At 47.2% G+C, this 27,476-nt stretch overlaps 8 protein-coding genes across 8 annotated transcripts; 6 read left to right on the top strand and 2 right to left on the bottom strand.

Moving 5' to 3' along the window:
- Positions 1-3,309: 3,309 nt before the first annotated feature.
- Positions 3,310-3,771, top strand: VTN77DRAFT_4010 (uncharacterized protein; the record flags this gene model as incomplete). The annotated part of the gene is made up of 1 exon (XM_069420023.1): positions 3,310-3,771. One exon carries the CDS (start codon positions 3,310-3,312, stop codon positions 3,769-3,771), a length of 462 nt encoding a protein of 153 aa, XP_069277914.1.
- Positions 3,772-4,907: 1,136 nt separating this feature from the next.
- VTN77DRAFT_4011 (uncharacterized protein) lies at positions 4,908-6,707 on the bottom strand (the record flags this gene model as incomplete). Its single annotated transcript, XM_069420024.1, has 1 exon — positions 4,908-6,707. One exon carries the CDS (start codon positions 6,705-6,707, stop codon positions 4,908-4,910), a length of 1,800 nt encoding a protein of 599 aa, XP_069277915.1.
- Positions 6,708-10,034: 3,327 nt separating this feature from the next.
- On the top strand, positions 10,035-11,463 carry VTN77DRAFT_4012 (uncharacterized protein; the record flags this gene model as incomplete). Its single annotated transcript, XM_069420025.1, has 3 exons — positions 10,035-10,185; positions 10,244-10,382; positions 10,455-11,463. 3 exons carry the CDS (start codon positions 10,035-10,037, stop codon positions 11,461-11,463), a joined length of 1,299 nt encoding a protein of 432 aa, XP_069277916.1.
- A 613-nt stretch (positions 11,464-12,076) lies between these two features.
- Positions 12,077-13,048, top strand: VTN77DRAFT_4013 (uncharacterized protein; the record flags this gene model as incomplete). Its single annotated transcript, XM_069420026.1, has 3 exons — positions 12,077-12,169; positions 12,235-12,487; positions 12,582-13,048. The coding sequence occupies 3 exons, from the start codon at positions 12,077-12,079 to the stop codon at positions 13,046-13,048; spliced, it is 813 nt and encodes a 270-aa protein (XP_069277917.1).
- A 2,807-nt stretch (positions 13,049-15,855) lies between these two features.
- On the top strand, positions 15,856-16,929 carry VTN77DRAFT_4014 (uncharacterized protein; the record flags this gene model as incomplete). The annotated part of the gene is made up of 1 exon (XM_069420027.1): positions 15,856-16,929. The coding sequence occupies one exon, from the start codon at positions 15,856-15,858 to the stop codon at positions 16,927-16,929; it is 1,074 nt and encodes a 357-aa protein (XP_069277918.1).
- Positions 16,930-18,409: 1,480 nt separating this feature from the next.
- On the top strand, positions 18,410-20,214 carry VTN77DRAFT_4015 (uncharacterized protein; the record flags this gene model as incomplete). Its single annotated transcript, XM_069420028.1, has 6 exons — positions 18,410-18,559; positions 18,621-18,670; positions 18,732-18,848; positions 18,900-19,051; positions 19,111-19,479; positions 19,532-20,214. 6 exons carry the CDS (start codon positions 18,410-18,412, stop codon positions 20,212-20,214), a joined length of 1,521 nt encoding a protein of 506 aa, XP_069277919.1.
- A 1,606-nt stretch (positions 20,215-21,820) lies between these two features.
- On the bottom strand, positions 21,821-23,641 carry VTN77DRAFT_4016 (uncharacterized protein; the record flags this gene model as incomplete). Its single annotated transcript, XM_069420029.1, has 5 exons — positions 21,821-22,381; positions 22,446-22,535; positions 22,610-22,849; positions 22,903-23,375; positions 23,428-23,641. The coding sequence occupies 5 exons, from the start codon at positions 23,639-23,641 to the stop codon at positions 21,821-21,823; spliced, it is 1,578 nt and encodes a 525-aa protein (XP_069277920.1).
- Positions 23,642-26,509: 2,868 nt separating this feature from the next.
- Positions 26,510-27,182, top strand: VTN77DRAFT_4017 (uncharacterized protein; the record flags this gene model as incomplete). Its single annotated transcript, XM_069420030.1, has 3 exons — positions 26,510-26,690; positions 26,760-26,969; positions 27,040-27,182. 3 exons carry the CDS (start codon positions 26,510-26,512, stop codon positions 27,180-27,182), a joined length of 534 nt encoding a protein of 177 aa, XP_069277921.1.
- Positions 27,183-27,476: the final 294 nt, after the last annotated feature.

Here is a 27,476-nt window from a genome sequence, read left to right on the forward strand (position 1 = left end):
CAATGCTATATGCTTTCCGCAATATAGACTCACTGTGGACTCACTGTCCCAAAAGATAAACACAAGATGATATGAGGGCCTCTCCCCTCCGGTTGAGATAAATACAATAAATGACTAAGTCAGAAGTCATATCTCCTAAAGCTATACCAAAGTATACCAATAGAAGTAGACGTCTTGTTAACTGTTTGCAAGTATAGCATAAGATACTTGATTCTTCGAAAGGACCAACAAGTTGCCGACTCTGTCAGATCCTCGCGTAACATATCTCTTATACGGTAATCTTAAGGGGTGAATTTAGTCTCCTCTTTTGCAAAGATAAGACTTTCTTTTATTTTTTTACTTAATTATTGAATTGTCTCCTATAGGGCACCTATTATTAGCTAGGGTTTAAGACTTATGTTTTTTTAGTGCAGGGGCGATGACAAACCTTAGAGGAAAGGTGAATCTATAGAAGACAACTAGGAATAGGGAAAAAAAAGTATTCATATTGAGGAGGGCCTTTATATTATTAAGAGGATTACCAATTTAGAAAGGTATAAATATCGAAAAGGCACAGAAAAAATAGAAGGAGATCAAAAAATAGACATGGGTGCTCAAATCAGACAATAGGTGCTTAAAATAGATAAAGCGGTGACTCCCAAATTTGTCAATAGATAGCACTTATCTAAAGCTCCCCAAGCAAGAAGGCTATATTTTAGAGACATAATAAAAATAATATTCGTGTCCTAACAAAAACTTATGGTGTTTTACTTTAGAATTATAAGCACAGATGCAATATTTATCCTTTCTTTACTTGCCTAGTTTTTGATAAAGAAGTCTTCCTTAACTTCTGAATAAAGAGATATTTATAAAGCATCGTATGGCATATTGTCATGTATTGTAAGCTTGGTGCCTATTATAACTCAATTTAAATCAGATGCTCTAAGGTTAGCCATGCAGCGGTATACTTTATGATGGTAGCCAGATCTCTATAACAATCCAAACTATCTAGTTAGAGGAAAAGAAGTGCAGATAGAAGCAAGACCAAAGAAAAGAAAAGAGAACCTCATTAAGAAAGTCTGAAAGCCCATGAATATAGTACCATATGTGGTGCTAATATCTGTCTTGGTATTAGAATCAGGGAGAATGGTTGAGTCTTTACTTTTTGTGTTGATACTGATACTTTAGGCATCTAGTCTTCTTTTACATCTAAGCTGGTAATTACTTTTTCTGATTGCTTTACAGTTACTTCTAAAGCTAACTAAGGTAAGAGCTTGTATTATCCCATCCCTGAGCATAAGACAATGGCGAACTTTGCAACTCCTAAAACAAAATCAAGGCAACAGCATTTTAAGGCAGTCCTCATAGTGTGCTTTTCAAGATCAGCGCGAGTGATAATGCCATGAATAATTTTCTGTAGACAATTCTGAATGATTAGGACAAGATCAGGAGCAGCAGATGATAAGATGAATAGCTAGATAGAGAGCAAGCAGCGGTCGAAGGGACTGGCAAAAATGTCAGGGAAAACACAGCGCAAGTCGCTGCGCTAGGAATCCCTGTGAAACGGTCTGGAATAATCTCAAGCCTCCCCTTCTTCTTTGGCTGCTTGGGACGATATGATATCGATACACTATACTGGATAGAATCGTTCAAATATGGGGTCCCTGTTTGACCTTGAAAAAGTTACTATTATGAGAGAGAACATAATCCTATTTTGTTCATTCTACAAGCCCTCGAGGAGAGCTGTTCTAGGAACCGCACCACTGTTCCTGTTCATCTCACGCCCTGTTCCTAGTAACCCGGCAGATCCTGGACATGGATCGGGCATTCGTGGGATCCACCACCCAGGTCTTGGGAACAGTCACGACATGTCGAGGAATACTCCGTACTTGGCCCGCCATTCTTATGGATCCTGGACCCCTTTTAAAAGATGGATTTAAAGTATATACAAGTAGAAGATTTACAATATTTTAATTATAGCTATTCCTATGTGGCTTTTTGTCCTATAGCCACTTCCTAATGGACCCAGAATATCAGGTGATCGTTAATAGAAGGTGTTAGTGACATCATGATTTCAACATGTTCGATCACCTCCCGTATGATCTTCAGATCGACACCATTTTTCGACCACGGTCGAAAACATGGGTCTTGGCTTTAAACTGAGCTGTCATGCTTAGATGAGCTGTTTCTGCCCAGTTGGATTGTTGTCATTTTATCCTCATAGTAAATAAAATGGTGATATATAATTTTGGTTGAGCCTATGTAGCTATACTTCTCCTAGCGATGTGTATCTTAACTTCTTTTTGAACATTGTGCAATGCATCTCCACACATCACTTGACGACATGCATCTGCTGATGGGGAGGGATGGTAAAGATGAGGCATGTAACATTCTCCCCATACTCTAGACCTGGGCCAACCAGACCAAGGGCTGGCAAGCTGTATTGCATGCTGGTCAGGTTGTCAAAGCTGTGACTAACGGACATCTATATGGATCAGAAGCAGTCAGCTTTTACCATGCCTGCCTAAGAGCTGAAACCGCAGCCAGTAAGCAGGGCCAAAATTTACGGTGGCAAGCTCGTATCGAAACCAAGACCACGAGGAAATCTTATCAACCACCTCGTTTATTTGTCTGGAGAGTTTGATTCGTATAACAAGAAAAATTTCCTCAGCCTCAGGCTTGGCCGGCTTCCGAAAACCAGCTCCTATCTGTTAATGGTCTAGACCCTTGCCAGGACAGCATACTTATCTTTCCCAAGGCGGTCCAGGATAGGACACTTTATTCTCCGTATACATATATGAACCCACGAGCAGCTCCAGTTTACTATGGGTTGTTACATCCTAATCCTCAGCTGACGGATTTGGCTCTCCATGCTCCGTGCAAATGGCGCAAGGCCAACCCACCGACTGGCTTATGACCATGGATATCTATCGCATGACCATCCGTGAAGATCCGAGATCTGGGAAGGAATGCGCACGTAGTGGATATATAGCTTATGCTCGTACTACTCCGAGAGCTTCCTCCTCCCAATCACAGTAGTCCACGTAGTCGAATGTGACTATAATAAATAATTTTGGACAAGATGACATTAAAGAGCTCGACTCTGCTGTCTTTCGTGTTTTGCCTTCACATGCTGCGGGTATATTGAATCTATCTGAGTTTTCGGTTGCTACCACCCCCACAGTCAATTCGCTTAGAAGATTCGTCCTGTTTCTTGTTGAACAAGCATGCATATCAAATATCTTCCTCTCCTTGCTGTTCCAGCGCTAGTCTCTGCTCTTCCTAGCCTGCTTGCTGAATCCAAACGGGCCTGCACCAACCAATGGCCCGATGTTGTCGAGACCTTTCTTGAGGATGCTCCCAATAGCGACGATCCTGGAATCCTGTTCCTGGACCGTTCTGGCGGCCCTGGGACCAATAACGGCAGGAATTACTTTCAATGATGTCCTTGCGAATGGAACCGGCTGCATGTTGAACATTGCCATCCCACAAGTCACGCAGACTGGTGAGTTCGCAGGCGGGTCCAACACCTTCGACGTCTGGAGGGTATCATCACCGATCACCAACTCAACGACCTGGAATACGATCCCCAGCCGGACGACAATGTGGGCAACGATGAACATGCCCATAGATGTGACCACTGGCCCCTTTCAGACGGTCCTGATGAGCGATACGTGCAACGAGACCATGAGCTTTTACTTTCAGCTGAGCGATTGGCAGCAGCAAGCTGGCTTTGTGCGGATTCTGCAGGAAGACATGGAATACGGGTTCTGGTTAACCTATGGCTGTTAAGGAGTTGGGAAGTTGGAATGAATGGATCTTATCTGTTGATTATGCGGAGGGATTTTGAGGGTATGGGTACAAAAAAGCCGGTTGCAAGAAATCATTAGGGATGAATTCTCTATTCATTCATTATCAAGAAAGCCATAGCAGAGTTGACAGGGTAGGTTCCTGGATCCGGATCGCTTGCAAGGATGAAGAGTTGGGGTTGAGGACGGAGGACGGACCCCAGCTGAGCCAGCTAAGGGGCAGTTGTCTATCATACCTAAGCATGATAAGGAATTATGATTGTAATGCTATTTAACTACCTTAGGTACCAGCTAAGTATGTACACGTAGGTAGGTAGGTAGGTAGGTAGGTACCCAGTCAAGATAGGTAAGTAATAATTTCCAGCTTACCTCGTAGCCAAACACCTCATATTCATTTATATTTATTACTCCGTCCATCCCTGCCCAGCTCATCTTTTAATTTACTAATATATTAATGCTAATGCTCATTCACATGCTCAATCGTTACCAATAATGTAGATTACCAATGACAGCATTTTAATAGAAACTCCTATTCTAGAGTCTAACCTTCTATTTACCTAGAATAACAAAGACACATCCGGACTGACCCTACAGCGTAGATCTATATAGAAGAGAAGACGAGACGAGGCAAGACAAGCTAGTATGGTGTAGCTGTCTGGTCTCTGGAGGTTATAATTTCTCTCCTGCTACCCCTGAAGATAAGGACAATGGCAAAAAAAAAGTTTAGTGTCCTTACACCTGTATTCTATTTTATTCTTTTCGATAGATATGATTTGCTCATTCTCATGCTCTTGCTGAAGCAAACAAATAAATATTACGTTAGAGAGTTGTCCGTTATTATTATTATTATAAGAAAGAGACTATAGTATAAAGGAGTTCTCTTTCTTTTACTCACTCAAAGTAGCTTAATTGAAATTGAATTGTCTATCTATCTTTTTTGCTTGTTCGTGCACTGTTGCTCTATCATCTCTGACTGTAAAGATTTTCCGAATAGTCTTTCGTTCTTGTTGTACTTTTCATTTTTTTTTTTCAGCTTCCTTTGCAACTGGAAGCCAAGTCTCCGATCAAGTACCCCGGTACCTTCCTCTTCTGGCCAGGTGCCGCTGCCATACTGTCCTCCTACTCCGTCAAGGCCGTAAGCCTGACAAATCCAGAGGAACCACTTGAGATGGTCTCAGTAGGAGAACTCTGCATGTCTTCGTCACTGCCTGTCTCCTTCATAACAACTTCTCGGAGGCATTCCATGACTGGGCGCAATAAAATCCCCTGTTTCAAGGCACGATACACCCTGCTGGTATAGGTACCAAGCGTCGTGCCTGCTTCGGCTCCCTCGAACATCGGGAAGTTGCAGGCTGCAAATTTCTCCCCCCGGATGAATGGCACCTTCAGATCTTCTCGGACGCATCGATAGATCCGACGCGACCCGACGCCCAGGAGAGGCATCGTGTGAGAAACAGTGTGCTCGTTCAACAGCCGGTTGAAAGTCAAAACCGCCACTGTCGCGGTACTTTCTGCCCACCAGGCGAGGTCTTCGTGGAAGCTGGTGTAACGATAAGAAACGTCGTTCGTGTCGAGGACCAGAGTGATGGCGGACGCATGAAGCGTTGCCATCACAGATTTCAGCCGGGGACAGAGATCCAAGTTCGAAAGACGGCCAAACTCGGACTTGAATTGGGCCCACAAGCTGGATTCATGTTGATACTTGTTGCCACGAAGCCACTCTCCCATCCACAGCCAGGTCTTATCTCTAAAAACAGGCTCGAAAGCAGTGAAGAAATTATGCTGGATTGCACGCAGGTCAAGAGCCTGGCACAACGCCACCAAGGAATTTGCAGACAGTTGCATGAATATGTCCAGCGCTGTGTGGGTATATCTGGTGGAGATCAGCGCTAAAGAGTTGAGCGACTGGTTGCCTTGCTCAGCCACCATGACGAACGGTACGACACTGTGCGACAGGAAAGCCAGTTCGGACTGGTATGACGCGGCAGCTATGTCCATGCCCTTCATTAAAAAATCGCAGCTAGGCTCATCCGCCGTGAGATTGGGTGGAAGACCGTTGTTCGTGACTGGGTTCATAAGCTCGGTGAGCTGTTGAAAGAGCATGCGGCCAATCGCCTGAAATGCTGACCGCGTTTTGTCCATGGCAGAAGTGACTGCCATAGCTTGGAAATTGCCTCCGTGGATGACTTTCGCGCCAGGCTCGACGACGAGTGGATTGTCCGTGATAGAATTACATTCGGTAACGATCTGCCGGTGGGCAACAACAAGAGTCTCCAGCTCAGGCCCCATCCACTGTGAAGCCGTTCGAATGGCATATCGATCCTGACGGAGGCCTCGATAGTTTTCACCATCAGCCTTCCGGACCAGTTTGGAATCCTTAAGGAAGTGACGTATATTTCTAGCGGCCTCCATCTGTCCTGGGTGTGGGCGGACTTCAGCGAAATGGGGATCAAAGCTCTCATCCGTGCCATTGAGCCCCTCGACTGCCATAGCTGTCAGAACTTGAGCGAGTACCGCAAGGTGGTGTGCATCTTGCATAGCGAGGGCTGCTATGCCAGCTGAGAAGGAAGTGCCATTGACCAAAGCAATGCCTTCCTTTGGTGCGAATTGAACTGGGGGAATTTTCGCTTCCTTCAGAGCATCATCGGCGTTCATGAGCCCGGTCGTGTTTTCTCCATACGTTTTTCCTGAATACCAAACTCGTATACCCGGGTTGCCTTGAAGCGCACCAGCAAGGTAAGACAGTGGGTTTAGATCTCCTGATGCAGAAATGCTTCCTCGGAGGGGCACCTGTGGCACGATGTCCCTTTGCAGAAGTTTGACAAAGGTATTGAGCAGCTTCACCCGGACTCCGGAATTCCCTCTCGCCAAAGAGTTACTGCGCACAAGATGGGCAGCCTTGACCCAAGCCGGTGGCATGATGTTTCCTCCGCTCTCGCTGGATGACTGTCTGGCTGTGACCAGCGGATCCGCCGAGGATGTGCCGTGCTCATCAGTGATGCCACAATTTAGGGTTCGTATAATGGCCTTCTGCAAGTCCTCGACTGCATTCGTGCGCGTGTCAGCGCTTCCTCCGACGCCGGTATTCACACCTGTTGTAGCATGCTGTCAGAGACAAATCGACTGAAATGGATTCAAAATACATACCGTAAATGGTATCACCAGCGTCCAGCTTCAAAAGCAAGACTCGAGCGCTCTGATCCACGCGCTGCATGGAGTCTTTAGAGAGCACTACACGGGAATTGTACCTAAATATGGAGGCTCAGTCAGTAGTTCCGCGATGAACGCAATCCTTGAGCTCTTACCGTGCAACAGCAACAATGCTGGCTAGATCAAGAGACGTGCCATCGATCACAACCAGTTTTCTCTCCGGCTCGGTAATCAAAGCGAGGAACTTATCCCAGTTGGAAAGCACAATTGAGCTGTGAGAAGTCATAGCTCAGAGCGGACAGAGCTAGCCGTCTGCAGGCTGTTGAACAGGGTTGCAAAAGATCAAAAGTATCGCCTGCCCTATCGACAAGAAATCTATCTTATCGAGAGTTGAACCAAGAACCAAAGCTTGAGACGAGAAAAAAAAAGAAGAGAAGCTATCGAATCTTCACTGAGCGTGTGAACGAGTTGATATAGATCGTGAGTAAACAGGGCTAACCCAATCGGGAAGGTTTCACGCGACGGCAACGTGCTTTTTGACAGCATGTGCTGTCAGGTCTCGAACATGTAGTCGGCATATACCCTCGATCCTGACGGATATATCCATATAGTTGAGCTGCACAACGGGAATTAGCCGTTTGCGCTGTTATTATCGTACTCCCGGCTCCTTACTATATAAACTCAAGGTTGATCGGCCCGCACAACCCTAAGCGGAGTTTCTTTATTAACCTCCCTCGTGCAGCCGATCTAATATGCAATGCAATCCAAGTTTAGCGACGCATCAACGGGTTGGGGCAGTTCATTCTATGTATAAACGCACGGGCATGTCGGTACTGTTCGGTCCAGACAGAGCTCTGTACGGAGTATTCGACATACATACATACATACCTCAAGCCTTAGATAGACATTCAGCCTGCCCTTGAGAAATTGATATCGCATCTCTAAAAAGTAAGTAAGAGTCCTTAATTATACTGGTTCAGTGTAAGCCGATCCTTTGTTGTAGGCCATCTCTTTTTCTCGCTATTATGTGGGTAGCCTAGACATACCTGCCCGGCTGGCTGCTTGTTATTACCTAGGTAGGCACAGTACATATTGCTGTATATGTAGTTAGCTACATAAGTGGATTGACATAATAATTGAGTAATGATAATAATAATAATAATTACGTGACTTTGTCACCAAGAAGCTGGTGCCATGGTGCCTCTTTTTGGCCGAGTCTGCAACAGTGTCCGACTCCTAGATGCGTGCCTTTGCCAAAGCTTGCGTTATTGCCTCGTAGAACTCGAGCAGAACCCGAGTATTAGCTTGACTGCAGGAATGCAAGCTTCCACCGCCAGCCCGTTGCTGTCTCGATCAAGTTCCCTGCCACAGATGCTGCTACAAACCAATTCCTCCATGTTGGTGCGGATCCTGCCAATCCAGCTCTCTATCTAGGCTGATGTTCTCGATGAGTGCATGGGCACATGTACTGTACTGCTCTCCGTCTCCGTCTTCATCATCTCCTTCCCAAAAAAAGACTTGCAGAAGACAGCGTGTGGCGTCCATCGGAAGACCTCGTACAGGATAATTACCTACATGCATAGCTTTTCTTTGACAACAAATAACTTCAAAAGGTTGAGCAACTTATGTACTGTATGTACATATACATATTCAACGTATAGATTTCGATGTTGGATGGTCGACAGCAGTATAAGCTGTATAATGATCTGATCTGCGCACCTAAGTTCGTCTTGTCTTGTTCCTGCGGGGGACTCACCTGTCAAGGACAGATAGTCTCATTTGTCTGATATCCAAGGCTGAATTGAATGTCAGTCTTTACTGGAGAGCGGCCCTTCAAAGACAGCGTATTGGAGAAAATCTACCTACCTACCTAGATAGATCAGTTCCGGACGCAGCCACCATGTTCATTGACGCATTAGGTAGGTAGATATTCTGTTATCAGATAGATGACGAGCCAAACGCATGCAAAAAATGACCGATCGGATAATAATAATAATAATAATAATAATCTCCCTGAAGCTTCGATAATATTATCACGTTGGCATTTGTGAGAGAATTTGTAGCAGTGCAATTGCCAATGGCAGTTTTTGTGGGCGCGGCGTTTATACCATCATCCATCCATCCCTAGTAATAAATAAATAACATGCAAATTGGGGGGAACTATATTCTTCGGGAGAGTTAAGTTTCTACATATTCATCCACGGTTGGTTGACGGTCAGATCAAATAACGGTTGTTTTTGAGGGAAAAAAAAAGGGTCTATCCAAAACAAGATCATATCCAACAGTAAATTTGATATTAGCGTTTATGTTCATGAAAAGCATCTTGGAGTTAGTTCCTTTGAGTGGGGAAGACATACTTATCTGCTAGTTAGTTTGATTCAAGATCTGCCATGCCCATGTCTATAAGAATTTTAATAAGTTTTATGACTGTTTGATTCTGGCATAGAAACATACTGTTTTTTAAAAGCTGGAGCAAACAAATGGTCCCACTGGCTATATGAATTGAATCTACCCACCTGCCAGACTATTTTACCAGATTTCTAGTTCTCGATCCATTGCTCATCAGATTTCCTAGCTGTTAGTTTCTCAGTAAATGTACTACTCATCTTGATCATCCGAGCTACCTTTGTTTACAATTATCTGTTTAAGCTCCAGCCATGCCCTGAGTACTAACTGCACCTTACTACCTAGTTCTCGCCCAGGCATCGTTCACGTGTTTCTGCCGGCGCCTCTGTCATCAGATTATCCTGCCGCGTCGTCTATCGCAATTTCTACAGCTTGGTTAAAGGAAATGTTGATTTCAAGTATCGATGAGTCTATTCAATGCAGAAGGAAAACATTGCCTATTCGGGCCTGACATCATCACAAATTGGAGTACGGACTAGGAATTCATTTTGAATAATGCTGGCCTAGTCCATTATCCATGATTAATGGTGGATATAATCCTTTATTTATTTGCAAGCAGTTGAGTTCTGCTGATGCGGTATATACAAACTGATGTAATTACCGCCTGGGCGTCAGAATTGGAGCTAGATTCACGTGATTTCAAAATCCAAAATCTCCGGCTCTGACCTACGCATCACAACATGCGCAACAATGGTACTGGAACTTCATGTCTGGGGCCCGGGCTTTTCTTTGCCCTCAATTGAGGCGCAATGCTTGGCCACCATCGCCTATTTCGTCCAAGCTGTCCCGAAGGACGCATGGGTGCTGGTGGCGTCCAGCGATCCTTCCGTCTCCCCAACCAGTATGTTCAACCCCGAAGAAACCGAGCTCAGCGTGACAGCTATTGACAGCGTTCCCAGATGAGCTGCCTGCGCTGAAGAATGGGTCGACTTGGGTTTCCAAATTCCGGAATATCGTCGATTATCTCCGGCAGTACTCGAACGGCGAGTGGGATCTAGACGCTCACTGGAACGAGCAGGAGAAGGCGGATAACATAGCGTGCGTCAAACAAACGGATTGATATGATCAGCAGGAAATATGATTGTTACTGACGTTTATATATTGCTGCAGTTTCTCTGCCTTCACCGAATCCCACGGACAAGCTCTCGTCGATCTGTCCCTCTATGTCTCGAGCCAGAACTACTATGCAGGCACGTCGCCTGCCTACGGCGCCATCCTAACATGGCCAAATCAGTGGATCATCCCACCGAAGTTGCGCAAGGCTGCGAAAGTTCGGACGGAGCATTTGGGACTCTCGTCGCTGGATCTGGAGGAGGTTGAGGAACAAAGGGATCGGGAACAGTCTGCGGCGGTGGCGGCAGGACAGATCCCTAGAAGTCTGATCCAGAGACCGCGAGAGACCGTGTCGAGTCTGCTAGGCAAGACGTCACAGCAGAATCAGTTCAAGCTGGAAGCCTTGACTGCCGAATTATTCGAGCCGCTGCAGGCACTTCTAGGCAACAAGACCTATTTCCTTTCCGATGAGCGCCCGTCAAGCCTCGATGCGCTTGCTCTAGGATATCTGTCCTTGGCACTGGTGCCCGAGCTGCCCTATCCTTGGCTGAGAGACTCGTTGAAGACGAAAGCACCGCAACTGGCCCAGTATGTCGAAAGGATGCGCCGGCAGTGCTTTGGTGTGGTTCACGTGTCCGATGCCTTTGGTGCGCCTCAGAAGGACTCGCTACTACCGTGGAGACCACCAGAGAGGATAACTTTAGTCAAGATAGGGAGCACACTCCTCAATGCACTCGCCGATGCGACTCCCATCTTGAAGGATATTCGCATGCACGATCGGCTACGGGAGGCCGCTCAATCTGCGGATTCCGATCTGAGCCCGGAGGAGAGCAAAGCGGTCTCGGAATATGCCCTTGCCCGGAAAAGGGACGTGTATATCTCGGTTGCAACGGTCGCGGCAAGCGTTGCTGCTCTCGTTGGCTATCTGTTCCACGTTGGGTTGGTTAGCGTGGGGCCAGCAGAGGCATTTCCTGAGGAAGAGGAAGAGGAAGATGAATATGAAGAAAGCAATACCCTCGATCTCGATGAGCTTGGCAAAGCAGAGGACTTTTTGACGGCTCTGTAAACCACGCCACGCGAGTCTCCCGTTTTCCATGTCTGATCTTCTTCATCCAAGCGCTTCTCTGGCCAGACCAGTCTGCGTGTCCTGCATGTTTCTTTCTTGGTCTCCGGCATCTTGACGAGGGTGGCGTTCTTCTTTAGCTTTTTTTTTCTTTGAATACGGTGGCATACTTTACTATTAGCTGATATCTCGCAGAAAGCATCTATAGCTTGCAGACATCGGTTGAATCTAAATATTCTATGGCTGTGTCGCTGCCAGTATATCCCTTAGTACATCCCCAACATTATTTTTGCTCTTCATCTGATTCAAAGGATGTAGATGGGTTGCGTTGGCCATGTTGATTCAATCACTGTCCAGCCTATGTCAGCAGGTCGAAGCCACAGATATCTTCTCGCAGCCGCCTGCAATCGTCACCTGACCGGCCCCGCAGAGAGGAGAATCGTACGGTTGCCAGTTGTCCATCACCATTAGAATAATGACAGTTCTGCTGTAGATGCACCGCAGAACAATTGCGACGTTCTAGGCACGTCAAGTGCTTTCAATTAGGCTACTAATCAACGCAGCTGATAATTTTCACTATTGCTTATCTGAAAGATATAATCAGGCCTATTCGATAATGACCGAACAGGAAGAACAGCAGACTAAACTGCAGCCATGGGCAGATACCCCGTTACCGCTGGTCAAGACGCCGATGTTTGAGACGGGAAAGGTGCCAACCCGCCATATTCCCATTTCCATCCTGCATCCTGAGTTCTGTTCCTGACATGTCTACAGGACGACGCCTTCACCAAAGGCGCCTCGCACATGGCGTTGATCCACAATGCGATCCTGAGAGGCTTCAATACGATCTATCTGCAAGCTCCGCACGTCAAGGCCGCCGACTATGCAGACTTTATCGGATACAGCCTGACGTGGTATAACTTTGTCAGGAAGCATCACGATGAAGAGGAAGCTACTCTTTTCCCCAAGGTTGACGAGCTGCTTGGGAAGAAAAAGGGTCTTTTGGACACGATCTATGAGGAGCATGGTTTGTTTCTCCTGTTGACTTGATTGACACTGTCGATGGTTTTGTCTTTCCATGAAGGACAAACTGACGCTGACAATGTACATACGTCCCTCAGCTTCCTTCCTAGACGGTCTCACCCGTTTCCACGACTACTTGGCACCGTTCTATGCTGGCAAACAGAAAAAGGAGACCTTTGACGGCGCCAAACTCGTCTCCATAATGGATTCCTTTGCCGAGCAATTCCGTCACCACTTCCACTCCGAGATCGCCACCATCGCGTCCTGGGCAGATATCCCTCTTGAAGGCAGCGACAACAAGAGAGGTCAAGATATAGGCCCTATCTTCGCCAAATGGGGCAAATCCACAATGATGCGGACCGGCGGCCTGACGGACGTCGTCCCGTTTCTGTTCCTCAACTTTGACCGTACCGCTGAGGAGGGCCTCTGGGCGAACTGGCCGCCTATGCCGGCGCCTATCCGGTGGATGTTGGTGAATGTGGGCGGGACGTGGAACGCCCGGTGGTGGCGGTTTGCCAGTTGTGGGTATGACGGCAAGCCGAGGAAGTTGTATGCGCTGGAGTAATCATTTGAATGTGCTGGCCATACTTTCCTACTCTTTGATTATTTCGCTTTGAATGTTAGTGACGATATCCTCTCTCTAGCATGAATCTTGTGCTTTTCTGGTTGTATGTACAACAATCAGTTCATTTGCTTATCTATTATTCATCGTTTTACACAACATCTCCTGCACGAAGACCTAGTTACACAGCCCTCGACCCTTTCCACACTTGGCTTGTCATCTCCATCCTTATCGCAACCGACAACTTGCTCGTTGATGGAAGATATGCTTCCCGGGTGATGGGGCCTGCCAGACACAAAGATCATATCGTATCGATCTTCTCCAGATGGATGATGTCGAATATTCAAGACTGGCGTGATCACATGAACGAAGGAGATCCATGACAGGGGATATGGTAACGTTGACGATCGTTCAGTAACTAACTCTAAGCAGTGGTGGTCGTCTCGCAATGCTGGAAACAACCAATTCGTTAATAACGCTAAGCGATCTGGAGTCGTTCAGGCTCCCCCGCATGGCTGCCCCCCTTTGGAAACGCGCTTCCCCGGATATCTTTGAAGTCTTATAATAGGTTAGCCATTTCTTCCCGCTTCTATACTCACTATCACTTCAGAGGTTCAGATGTCATGATGGAATTAGTCCTCGTCGTTTCAGATCTCTCCAAAGATGCTCTTTTGCTTGCTTACGACAATGACGAGATTACGGCAAATTGGGTGGTGATGCCCTGCGGAATGGTCGGTACGAGATCCAGAGAAGAACATGCTCGCAAGCGAAAATACGTGTCGAATGTGTAGGTGCCTTCCCGTACCTGAGATTGGTCCACTTGCTAAGTGAGATCCTCACATTTGCCCAAAGAATGTCGTAGACATGGAGCGGTAATTTAGCAGCAAGTGACAATTTTCCTGGACAAGCTGGATAGTTTCTGCACTTCCCCAGAACACGAGGATATCCCGGTCAGCGGCAAGTTTCACAACATCCGAAGATAGCTCAATCTTTTCACATTCGACAGGGTTTCCTCGAGCAAGGAGACGACCTCGCCCCGCGGAGACCTGGGACGGCAAACGATATCAGATCCACGCCATCAGCTCGTTCCATACAAAAAGTCGATACGATGTGGTTCTGGCCACTGGTTGAAGCTTCTCTGGCTCACGAAACAGCTAACCAAATGGCATCCGGGCAACAAAGGCTGAGCGGACTTTACAGCTCTCACGATTCGCAAGATTCGGGAAAGGAAAGAAAACGGGAAGCCTGCGGGCTACACGAACTTTTTCATCACCTCTTCAAGACCGGCATAGGAAGGGTGTCGGACTCTCCATGTTTGAGCTGGAGAAAGAAGCCAGCGTCACGATCAATGCGGGTTGGAACACAACGGCCACTGCGATGGCCCACTGTCTCTACTTCCTTCGCAATCCTCCCGTTGAAGAAATTGCGTGAGGAACTGGACAGTGTTCTCCGCGATCAGGACACGGCCGCCTGATACGAACAAGTCAGGATCTGAAATACCTCTGCCTGCCTGGAGGAGGCCATGCGCTTGCGACGGCCGACGTCTAGCCACTATGGCAGGCTATCACATCAACGGCGACGTCACAGTCTCGGTCCCACGTACACGGAGCTGTTCTCCGACCCCGAGGTCTACAAACAGAACGCTGGCTAGATGAAGTGGAAGGGCCGAGGTGCTGTAGATACGTTCTACCTACCGTTCAGCACTGGTCCACGGGCATTGGCGCATCTCGAGCACCAGATCGTGATCGCGACTCTGGTCCACTGATACGACTGGACGATTGAGACGTTCAATGCAAACTCGGCCGATATGTGGGTAAGTTGTGGAGAAGACAGCAGAAGGCGAATGAGAATCAAGCGATTGCTGCGTGTGAACTCCGGGTTGGTCAGACATGGATTAACGAACTTCACCGCATATTATTCTGCATCATCATTGCATTAAGTCCGAATATATCAGAATGAACTTTGCCTGCAGTCGAGTAACTGGCATGAAGGGATGTCCGAAGGGACGGTACTCTGTACACTATTCCGTATCTTATTCGTAGATTTCTGGCACGTGACCTGTGGCGCCTGCTGCGGAAATCAGATGCGCAAATGCCAAGCCACTAGTCCAAGAATAGTATAGCTATTTGTCAAGCCCGTTCCCTCTTCAGGTTTAGACTGCCGATCCGCACGGTCCGGGCCTGTGCTCGACCAATCAGCGACTCGCAATAGTCGATCAGTCAGCGTCCCCAAGGTACTCGCGAGGCTACCTCGGTAGGCGCGCAGGCAGGAACTGTTCAGGTCTGTCTCCAAGGTCCTCACTGCCCACAGCAAGCCCCTCCTGCCCACGCAAGATGAAAAGAGGGAAAACTCCGTCAGCAGGCATGGACACTGCCAGAAACAAATATTCAACCCGGAGGTTCTCACGTGCGAGATTCCCTCTGCCTCTTCAGGCATCTATCCTGCGTTTCGTCTGCCTGAGTCGGGGTCGATTTGCTATTGACCGTGCTATTGGTTCGCTTCCTCACGAAGAGGACCTTGAGGGCAGTCGAGGACTTCAAGCGTGACGTCACGACTGAATGCATTTTTCATAAGAAACTCCTGGCAGCAATCTGAGGAAGGGCTCGAATACTAAGACATCCCGCTGAGACATCACCTGACAGACTCGGAGCTCAGCCAGTTGTGGTAGCTCTCTTAGGTGGTCGTCTTGTTTGTTTGGGGTCTACGTAGCTTCGCGTCGAGCCCTTATTAAAATCTACTCCCGATTGCGCTCATCAATTGAGAGTACTTCACGGCCACTGTATTGATCTGACGTTAATCCGCCTGCCAACATGGATCTGTTTCCCGTGCTCGTCACTCGAGATGCGGGCGACAGCACTCCAGCTTGTGACACGGGCAACGAGTTCGATGGCCGCCTCGGCGTCCGCATCTCCTCCATCTTTGTCATCCTGGTTGGCTCCCTGTTCGGGGCCGTCTTCCCCGTGCTCGCCAGGCGCATGGGAGGCTCCGGGATCCCCCCGTGGGCCTTTTTCATTGCCAAGTATTTTGGCTCGGGAGTCATCATTGCCACGGCCTTCATTCACCTGCTGGCTCCAGCGGAGCAGGCCCTTAACAATCCATGCCTGACGGGACCCATCACGGAATACAGCTGGGTCGAAGGCATCGTTCTGATGACCATCGTGGTGATGTTCTTCGTCGAGCTCATGGTCATGCGATACTCACGATTCGGGATGGGCCACGGCCACGGTGACGACGATGAACATCACCATCTAGGGGCTATCGGTGCGAACGAGTTGAAGGATGATGGCATAGAAGAGGCGAACGCCCACATGCCTGGCGACGATCATTTGGGCCACTCTCGGGAGCACCGCGATGCAGAGATGGCCAAGACGGGCGGCACGTCACTCGAGGACTACGCGGCGCAGCTGACGGCCGTCTTCATTCTCGAGTTCGGCATCATTTTCCATTCCGTTTTCATCGGGTTGACGCTGGCGGTCACGGGCTCCGAGTTCACCACGCTCTACGTCGTGCTCGTCTTCCACCAGACCTTCGAGGGGTTGGGTCTGGGATCGCGCCTGGCGACGATCCCGTGGCCACGGTCGAAGCGGTGGACGCCGTATCTGTTGGGCGTTGGCTACGCCCTGTCGACGCCGATTGCCATTGCCATCGGCCTAGGCGTTCGCTACACGTATCCGCCGAACGGCCGCACGACGTTGCTCGTCAACGGGGTGTTCGATTCCATCTCGGCGGGTATCCTTATCTACACGGCACTCGTCGAGCTGATGGCCCACGAATTCATGTTCAGCACGGCCATGCGACGAGCTTCTATCCGAACGGTGCTTGCCGCGTTCGGACTGCTGTGCCTGGGGGCGGCGCTTATGGCGTTGTTGGGTAAATGGGCTTGACGTGTACTCTTGTAACGCGGTTTATATCGGTTTATGTCAGTTCATGTTTCGGATGGTTTTGTATTTTTTTTTTCAACAATCTTTTTGCATTGGGAGAGATGACTTTTCGGATGTCTCGGGAAAAGTACTTTTTTTTTTTTATAAACAGCTGCACGGAGTCAGTTGGAGGGCATGTCCATTTGCTTTTATCATTTGCTTGCTTACCTATGTTGCTAGACATGACGATAGAAATGACAATTTCAGATGACAAAAGCATGCGTCAAGATTAGATCCATAGAGCAAAAGGCAAAAAAAAAAAAGAGAGAAACGATAGGACATGTACCTAAGTACTTACAGTATGAACTTTATTCTTCCCCCTGTGCAACCTTAATCAGGCTTAACTACTACTTATCCATGCAAGCCACATGCTTGTTTTTGTTTCTTCTTTTTACTAGGAAACAATCTCCGTAGGGAGGCACCTAATCTACCTAGGTAGGTAACTAGGTAGGTAGCGTACGGAGTACACTATATTAATGGAAAGCGCCATAGGATTATTGGATTGTTGGATGAAGTAAAGTGAAGAGAGAGAAATTGTTGACTTTCGGATGGTATTCCGAACTGTGTGTAGTTCAGTGGCTTCAAAAGAGCCACAAAGCTTGACTGGATGGTAGGTACCGAGCCCTAAATAATAAAGATGGATATGGATATTGGCAGGGTTATGGGACGAATCGGACTTAATCATGTGAGGGATTACGTTGTACGTCGTACGTAACCTGAGTACTGCAAGTTCGGATGCTACCTGCCTATCTACCTATCTCGGTAGGTACCTAGGTACTGGATGTTACTAGAGGGGATCTTCAAATCAATGCCGGTTGACCCTGTCAAAATGTGATGCAGATGCGGGTCCATGATTGGTCCATCTAATCTGCTCTAGATCTGGGGGGACCGGGTCCTTCGTTGATAGTTCCAAGTCAAGACAGGTATGGAGTACTCCGAAAACCCACCTGCTTATCTATCTATCGTTTTAAGATAGGGCTGGAAAAAGAATCTACAGAAAGCAAAAAAGAAGAAGCAAGAAAAGGAAAACAAGATTAATTGACTAACTAATAATAATAATAATAATGCAATGCAAATTAAGGTTCCAGCTTCCTGCAGCCTCTTTCCTTGGCTCGTCAGTTTTGATCGGGCGAGCGCCTTCCTTACTGGTCTGGTCTGGCCGCCAACCTACTACTACCTAGGTATGGCAACCGCGACATGCGATGCGACCCTCTCGGCAGGTGCTAGCTGAGCTGCAGCCTGAGGGAGTTGCTAGCAGGTAGAGCTAACTCGGATCGATCTATAGCAATTTTCTTTTTTTTAAAAAAAAAAACTTGCACATGCTCTTTAAGTTGGATATAAAGAGCCTGCCCCCGTCTATAATCTTTCCATTCTTTTGATCGCAGTCTTTAGACCAAATCAAGACAGCGGTTTTGTACTGTACTGCACGTCTTGCCGACGTCAGATGTCCGCACAACAGCCTGAGGCGAAGATCGAGGAGGTGGCAGAGGTCATACCTCCAATGGAGGTTGTCCCTGTCCAGTCCGATTCGGATGCCGGTCCATCTGCAACGGTGTCCAAGAGCCGGCAGAGCTTCTCTGATTTGTTCACTATCGTAAATACAGTCCCGTCGCGATATAGCGATCAATCATCGGGTATGGCTGACTTGATACTAGTTTGCGGCGGGGTTCGCATTGATCTCCGATGGCTACCAAAACAATCTGATGTACGCTGCCTGCTTCTGCTTCCACTTGATAAAGATGACGGGTAGAATCTGACGTACGTAGGACCATGACCAACGTCTTGTTCTCAGCGGAATATCCCAAGGAGTACACCTCTGCTGTCAGTACCCAGGTGTCGAACGCGCTGCTGGTGGGTGAGGTTATTGGGCAGGTCGTCATCGGGTTCGCATCTTCACCCTCCTAAGAAAAGGTCTTCCTTGCTAAGTGCTATAGTCTTACGTGCGACTACTTGGGTCGAAAATGGGCCATCGTCGCCACCACTCTCATGATCGTTATCGGGGGCATCTTGGCCACCGCGTCCCATGGCACGACTATCAACGGCATGTTCTGGATGCTGACCGTCGCCCGGGGTATCGTAGGTTTTGGTGAGTAAGGCTGTTCAATCTTGCTTTAGCTACCACCTGCAACATCTTGACTCGTAAAGGTACTGGTGGTGAATATCCAGCCTCGTCGACATCGGCGTCAGAGGCCGCCAACGAGTTGACCCTGGCACGTCGAGGCCCGTATTTCATCCTGGTCACCAACTTGCCCCTCTCGTTCGGTGGCCCTTTTGCCGTCTCCGTTTTCCTGATCGTCTATATGGCCTGCAAACAATCCCACCTCAGCACCGTCTGGCGAGTGTGTTTCGGCATCGGCTGTATCTGGCCGCTGACCATCTTCTATTTCCGACTCCGCATGCTCAACTCGGTTCTGTACCGTCGCGGGGCCATCAAGAAGAAGGTGCCCTACTGGCTCGTGATTAAATACTACTGGAAAACGCTCATTGGCACCTGTGGCGCCTGGTTCCTCTATGGTACGTTTCTGCCCGGGAGTGCAACATGACCTGGCTGACGTACGACCGACAGACTTTGTTACCTTCCCCAACGCTGTCTTCTCTGGCACCATTATCCACTCCGTCGTTGGCAACGGTTCGATTCTCAAGACCGCCGAGTGGCAGCTCTTGCTGGGCGCTATCGCTCTGCCTGGGGTCTTGATCGGTGCCTGGCTGTGTGACCGGATCGGCCGCAAAAACACGATGGTGCTTGGATTCTCGGGCTATCTGGTCTTTGGATTGATCATTGGTTGTGCTTATGACGAAATCACCAAGATCATTCCCCTGTTCGTCGTCTTCTACGGTCTCATGCAGAGTTCCGGCAACCTGGGACCGGGAGACATGCTTGGACTGCTTTCGTCGGAGTCCTACGCAACCGCGGTGCGAGGCACGTGTTACGGTCTGTCAGCAGCACTGGGCAAGACGGGGGCTGCTATTGGTACTGAAGCCTTTACTCCGATTGAGAACAACCTGGGCAAGCGGTGGACATTTATCGTGGCAGCGATTTGCGGTGTGGCGGGCATCCTGGTGACGTACTTCTTTGTGCCTAACCTGACGGGCGAGGATCTCAAGTTCCGCGACGAGAAATTCCGTGCGTATCTGGTGGCGAATGGATGGGATGGGGAGATGGGCGAGAACGACCTCAAGGCGATAGCGGACCAGGGGATTCCGCCGGCCATTGTCGAAGAGGTCGAAAAGAGAGCTGAGAAGGCCTGAGGAGGGGACTGTAGATAGAACTGATAATAGCTTACTAATTTGATCTTGGATACAAGAAAGAACAAGTAATTTGGCATGAGTTCGCATTCAAATGATGGCACAAATTCAGAGGAAATCTGATAAGTAAGTTATCAAGTTTGACTAATCAAAATCCAAATTGTATACTCTAGTACCTAATGTACTCGTCGAGGCATGACATACGCTAGCATGCGTCAGCGGGAGAATCCTGATATACACTTGTGGAGTCAACAATCCCATCTCTCTCCATCAGATGCAGCTACTTCACAGAAAAATGGCAGAACCGGTAGATTCCAATACTATACATCTTCAAGAAGGCGTCAGTCCAGCCCAGAGAGTGCTGAAGCTGACGCCCACCCATCCAACCATGACTCTGCTACTACATCGTCGAGCCGTTTATTGGGCCTGGCTGTGCCACGGTCAATCTGGGAGAGGATGGCACCGTCGTCTGTCCGGTGAAGAGAGACAGCAACAATAACAGCAACAGCAAGAGTCAGGGCCTCCCGATCTTTTGCGCGGATCTGGATGGGACGAATTTGCCTCAGGTGCTGGAGTATAGTTCGTTGTCGAGGTAAGAAAGACGCGCATCAGCTGTCTACATAGCAAGAGGCTCCTGAAGATGGCAGATAGATGCTTAGGAAGGATGACAACTGGGCTAGCTGTTTATCTGACTTGGTATAGGTTTTTTTTTCTGTTCTTATGTTTTTCCTGTACCCTAGTGCGAATGCAACGTCAGTCATTCTTTAAATTGAAAAAAAAAAAAAGAGAGAGAAAGAGAGAGAGAAAAGACCGCTTCCAGTTTACTGAGGGGAGAGACTCAAATTCCCTCCTCCAAGAGTGCGACCATAATAATAACAATGCGACCAATTAATCCTTCTGAATTCTTCCACTCCAGTGGACAGAGGACGTCATGTCTATTGCTGCCTGGGTACATGTTATTATTATATGAAAGTATGTACAATATGGTTTATATAAGCCACTAACTGAACTCTCTTACATATGCTGCTACCACTGCTACCATATAAGCTTGCCATTCCTTGTTCTTATACAAGTCTATGTAGTCGCAAATTCCTTGGATTACTAGATATGGAAAATTATTTCTTACCACTATAGCTTCCATTTAAATACAGTCCGTCCCAGGCTTCTACCATAACTGGTTCCTTATGCTGCTGTCTTTGACTACTCGCTTTCTAGAGATGATCAGACACCGTAGTGGATTACTGGTTTATTATCGTCTTGGGGCCAGATCGCTGTAAGAAGATTATGAAGGATGTATTCAGGAGATGGCTCATCGTCTGACTTCAATGACTGTAGCTGGTTCATAGAAATATGGACGGAGAAATCAAAATGTTCATTTACTGTAGTGAAATTTTAGTTGCAGAGATACACATACATACATATACTGATGACTGTCTTTGCAACAAATCATATGCTGGCCATATTTGTTTCTCGAGGATATTGTCTCGTTTGCCCTGATTTACTCGTTGAGTTTGAGGGGAATGGAGCAGGGATGTAAGTCCCTGATGTGAAAGCTAGCTGCTCAGGCAATATAGTAAGAATATCAGTTCCACTTTTAATATGCCTATCTTTATGCCTTCTCTTTCTCATTGTTTCTTCGCGCTCTCCACCAGCGAAACAAGACAAAGGTGAAATACATAAAATAGGGAACCAGCTCAACAAATGGCTTTGTATAACCGGTATACGTCAAGTAAAAAAGAACGACGGCAAAAACATAAAACAGGGGCCACCATTTGTACTCCGAGAACGTTGCACGCCAGCACTGCGCATGCCATGGTCCCCCAAGGTTCCAAATTGTGAAGCAAAACCTCCAGAAATACATCGATGCAATGCATGCGGTTAGTCCGCTAGACATCCGGCCCGTGGCATCAACCAAGATAGAGTCTGGATTGACGACAGAGGCGGCGTCGCTGATCAAGTTACAGAGAAACGACAGTGAGATCCAGCCCCATTTGATACGACGACGCATGGCGGCGTTGGTTTGAAGGATGCGGACGAGGAAATGGAATGCTTGTAGCGCAAAGAGCGGGACAAGTACTGTCACCACGGTCAATGGCGCGGCTACTATAGCGTAGTATTTGATGGGCCAGGCGGAACCGTTGATTTCTTTTGTATTCATCCCAAAGAATGACTGTGGTGTAATCATCATTAGTATGGCTGCTGCTGCTGCTGCTGCTGGTGATGATGAAACTTACCGCGACGAAACCCATCGGGACAAAAATTGAGGCCAGAATCGTGAGCACCACAGTCTTCCGGGATTGAGATAGGCCATGCTGCTCGAGTATCTGCCAGCAAGCCATTAGTATCAGCAGTCCGCTCGCTCATGATTTACAGTAGAATGGAAATCTATTGTCCAAACCATTTTGCGAATCCCAGTTGCTTCTTTATGAACCTTGGACAACTCTGCCTCCAGACAACGACAAATGCCCCGAATGCTTTCAATCCAGTCGGGCTTTGCACGGATAAACCATGTAGTTGGGAATACCTCGATGTCTCTGCGCAGATGCTGGGTCAAATTTCGGTGATGTTCCAGATGATGCATATACATCAGACACACGTTTGCTGCTCCGGTCTTGGGGTCTGCGGCATTTTCGTATTTCTTTTAACAGTAAGCCACATTTCTTCGTTATTGATGGCAGTGATATGTCTTACGAGTGTGTGAAGAGTCTTCATTGCGTCCCGAACGAGTAGACGCCCATTATTAAGGCCCAGAATGTACAAATAGCGCACGAAGTGGACCCAGTGCGACGATAGCTCGCTCAAGAGCTCTGGTGTAGCATGGGATAGTAGGTCATCGAGGATCCCCATATATGTCTTCATCATGTCGCAGTTTGCAATGGTCAATACGCAGGTCCAGGACGACTGGTCGGCGTGTTTATCATGCGATCCCCAGACTGCGCACGAACAGTGAGATGTCGGGCGGGAGCCGTGAGGCTTGTAGATGTCCATGTATTGCCAGCTGGTTTGGAACGAAGGGAAGCTATCTGGAAATACTAGCGTTTTCGTTGCTGATCCGCAGAAATGCGCCGGCAACAGTGACGTGGTTTTAACAGAGTGCCATACCGCGCGATCTGGTGCTTGGACGCCTTGATAGCTCGCTCGGAAGGCAGCTGGGTATAACTCCGCTAGAGACAGCAGGTCAGCTGTAGAAAACTTCCATCAGAGAATAGGACACACCTTCAATTAGGTCGGATAAGAGACTCTCCGAATCGCCACTTGTATGACCAAGCATCGCACCCATTAAATGATATAGGTCGTTCATGCCAATGCCGAACTCGCGTCTGGCTAGAAACAGACACGCAACGGCCGCTGACTTGCGCACCAGCTCCGACGGTGGAAAGTCATGCACTGTGGACCGGGCTGTCGAGAGAAAGGGATATTGTAGGGTCATTGGAACTATCTGCAGGGACCTGGTGCAGACTCTACAGACGTTCTAGATTAGCCCGTATCTTCTAATGATATGATATGTTGCAAACATGGCCAAAAAAAAAAAAGAAGTGTCATGACACTTTTTGGTAATCTGCAACATGTGTCCCTCCGACATGGTATTCGAAAAGTATCAACATACAGAAGCAATCCGTGACGAGGGGACTTTCCACGACCATCTCAGCGTTCACCTTCTCTCATGTGTTGGTCGAGATAGATATCGAAAAAACTTACCCCACGTTGGGTGGTTAGCCACCTCCAGAGCTGTTCCAAAGACGTCATCCTGATACCTGCTGGGTCTTCCATGCCATTCATTGCATTAACGGTGAGGGCTGCGTCCACTGTTAAAATGATCCATCTACCTACCTGCTGCCGTGTCGTTCAACGCGAGGAGGGTGACATTGAGATACTCTGGGAGCGGCTCAGGCGAGTAGAGCGTCGTTCGGCGCCAGAACAAATCCAGATGGGCAATCGCCTGATATCCAGCATCTCGGATCCACCAAAACCGTGCGACCGTGCTGAAGTCGTTCTTCTGAGTCGCCTCTTCTAGCTTGGTATCCCTTACGAAGTCGTCCACGGACTTTTCCAGCGCGTCGCGGATCGCCGCCCTCACGCACACGAGGGAGTCGGTTGGCATGCTGGAATGCCTTGACTTTCTTCTTCTCCTTGAAGGAATTCTATCGTGTAGTTGTGATGGGGGATAAATTCTTGAACAACAGCGACCAAGGCTGGGTTGATAGTAGCTGAGCGAGATGGCAACATCGTTTTCTGATTAGACAAAGCAGTAAGAAATGCTGTTTGCGCCGCATGAATCGTATTAGATTTGCCAGGGTGGATAGCGAATGCAAGGCTGAGTGTGAGGCTGAAGATCGTCATATCGCGCTCTAGATTTGCTTAGTATTTTTGCAGCCATTGGCTGCATGTAGCCCCTGATGCTAGTTCCTTGTGGAGAACTGAATGGAGCGATCTGCAGTATAATGCGCAATCTGAGGATTGATAAAGGTCTGGTTAGGAATGAATATCCGAGTCCGTGTGGCCGAGCTATCGCCACATCATTCAGGTTTAATTCGTGCAAAATCAATCAGGTTCCATTACTTTGATGATCGCTTCTTCTCCCACCTGGACTTTGTGGCTGGTTCACAAATCGAGTGATCTGCACAATACACTATTTACTGACCGCTACAACCAATCGGATTGACTGCTTGGCAGTTTCAGTAAATATATTTACGTGATCAAGGAAAAGAAAAGGAAAAAAGGAATATCCCGCCTTGCAAAGATAGTCATCAGTATGTATATCTCTGCCTGTCCATATTTCTATAAACTCAGCTACCGGTGTTAAAGTCAGGCAATGAGTCATCTCCTTATCTATATATGCATATATATACTAGTGCCATTATTCTATGACAGGAGAAATAGAGGGGAATCGAAAGAAGGCATCTAAGTGCATGATAAAGTTCAGGTGATCATTCCTTCTTTTTCTTTTCTTCTTCACATCAGGATCTTTATAAGATAGTACTAATTAATATTATTCTATTTAATTGTCATCATAGACTACTAATATGATACGTAGATCTCATATTAGGTGTCTATCTAGACAAGATCCTAAGCTGGGGAAAATAAAAAATAAGGTACACTGTAGTCAATATAAAAGATAATATGGTGTGGTAGAATAAACACACACAAAAAAAGGGAAAAGTATTGAGCAATATAAATACTATATAATAGGCCAAATGTCTAAGTAAAAGCCCCAGTTGTAATCTTGTCTGGCTATCGTATTCTATGCCTACAAGCATCTCTCACCCGATGGATTTCCGGGTCACAATTTCTGCTTGAATTTGCAGAGGCAAAATATTCTGTTTCTCAAGTGATTGAAGAAGATCGGATCACTACAGACAGAAAATAAGGCCTATATTTATCTCCTCGGAAAGTGGTTAAGATAAATGGGGAAGGGGAAAAAAAAGTCTATTGAATTTTTACAACCAGGATTTTGCCACCCTCAGATTCATGGGCCCATAGATATCCTTGTTTCTCATTTTTTTATATGCTACCATAATTAAGGTTTCTGTAAAAAGATTTCACATATGGTAGTATATTAGAAAGTTGAAACAGGCACACCAGAAAAGACCTACACAAGATAATAATACCAGGAAAGGTGGCTAAATTAGGAAGCAGGTGCTGTGAGAAACCGGCATACCTATCAGAACTGGTTCGAAACCAATGCCATGGCGTTGTTTTTGGCCGATTCTGACAACAGCAGGTCACTTTAACCTTAAGGGAAGAATTAGGTCTACAGAAAACACTTTCAAACACCCCAGAGAAGATTGTTAATTAATTAATTAATTATTCAATTATTCAACATTGAGAGGGTCAAATACTGATATCTTTATCCTTTTTTTTTAAATCTACCGTCGCTTGATTGAACCTGACACAGCCCTCGAGCCCCACTCCACCTAGGCTATTGTCGATATTCCGCAGAATTATATCTAATATCTATTCGTTTTCAATATTCCTAAGTTCACAATATGATCGCCATGATCTTGCAGTAGGTAGCGCCAGCCGGGGAACGTCGGCATTGATTGAAAAACGGGTTGGATGAAACAGCGGGGAAACTCGGCAGTATACATACAGCACAGCAAATGATGAGCAATAAGGGAAACGTATCAGTTAATTTTATCCTGAATGCAAAAATTCAGACGTTTAACCGACTCATGGCTGAGGTGGGTATAAGGCTGCCGTGGATGTCGACCTGTTGACCTGTCAATTATGTCTTTTCCCTCGCACGACCTGGACTCCTAGGAAGTCAAGTCAAGCAAGTCAACTAAATCAACTCAAAATGGCGACGAAACTTTTTCTTTCTCTTTCTCTACTGTTGACATTGCTGTATAGCAATCTCGCTCTCGCTGCACCAACTGCTTCTTCTCCTGCTGCTGCTGCCACAACAACAAAAGCCTATCAGATCCGCGGCGTCGCCGATCCGATCTATCACCTGTATTTGCAGACTCTTCCAGGAGATGGTACGTGAGCAGCAGCTAGTTATCTTCACAAATGAACTCACGCTTACATCTACGTACCTATATGTGTAGCAACAAAACCAGTCCTTGGCCCCGAAGCCTCCGCAGAGACATACATTGTCGGCTCCACCATCCAATCGACCAATACATCCGCCTACCTGAACATCGACACCTCGAGCGCGTCGTACAAGCCTCTTTCGCTAGGGGAGACTTCGAACACGACCGCGTGGGGGTTGGAGGGTGATACTATCGTGACGACTGCGGGGAGTGTTTATGGGAGACGTGAGTGGACCATTATTTCCATTCCTTATACAGTAATTAGGTTGGTTATGGCTCTAACGATGCGCTGCAGAAACGAATTTCCTCGTCTGCGTACTCGATACCAGTAACACGACTGATACGTACTATGAGATATATCTCCAGACGGGGAGCGATGTGCCCAGTGGGAAGAATTGTAGTAATTATCAGACGCTGCATTTGCCGTGTTTGTGTTAGTTGCATATGATGTCATGTACATACGCAAGTGATATGATGACTGAATTGCGGTTGGTTTGTTGATATGATAGTATTCATGTACATTCTAAAAATATATATATATATTATTGTTCTCTCTCTCTATATTGTGGAAAAAGGTATATACTGAGAAAGACAGAGAGAGAGAAGTCCAATCTAGTTAGTTGGTGCATCCTCCTTTCTAATTAGAACTCTTGTAGAGCCCTATGAAATTGAATTGGAATGCATAGGTATAGTAACAGGGCATTGTTCTGTACCCTGGACTGTATGTATGTC

Source organism: Rasamsonia byssochlamydoides (assembly GCF_041956645.1).
Source record: "Rasamsonia byssochlamydoides strain NRRL 3658 unplaced genomic scaffold VTN77scaffold_29, whole genome shotgun sequence".
Lineage (NCBI taxonomy): Eukaryota > Fungi > Ascomycota > Eurotiomycetes > Eurotiales > Trichocomaceae > Rasamsonia > Rasamsonia byssochlamydoides.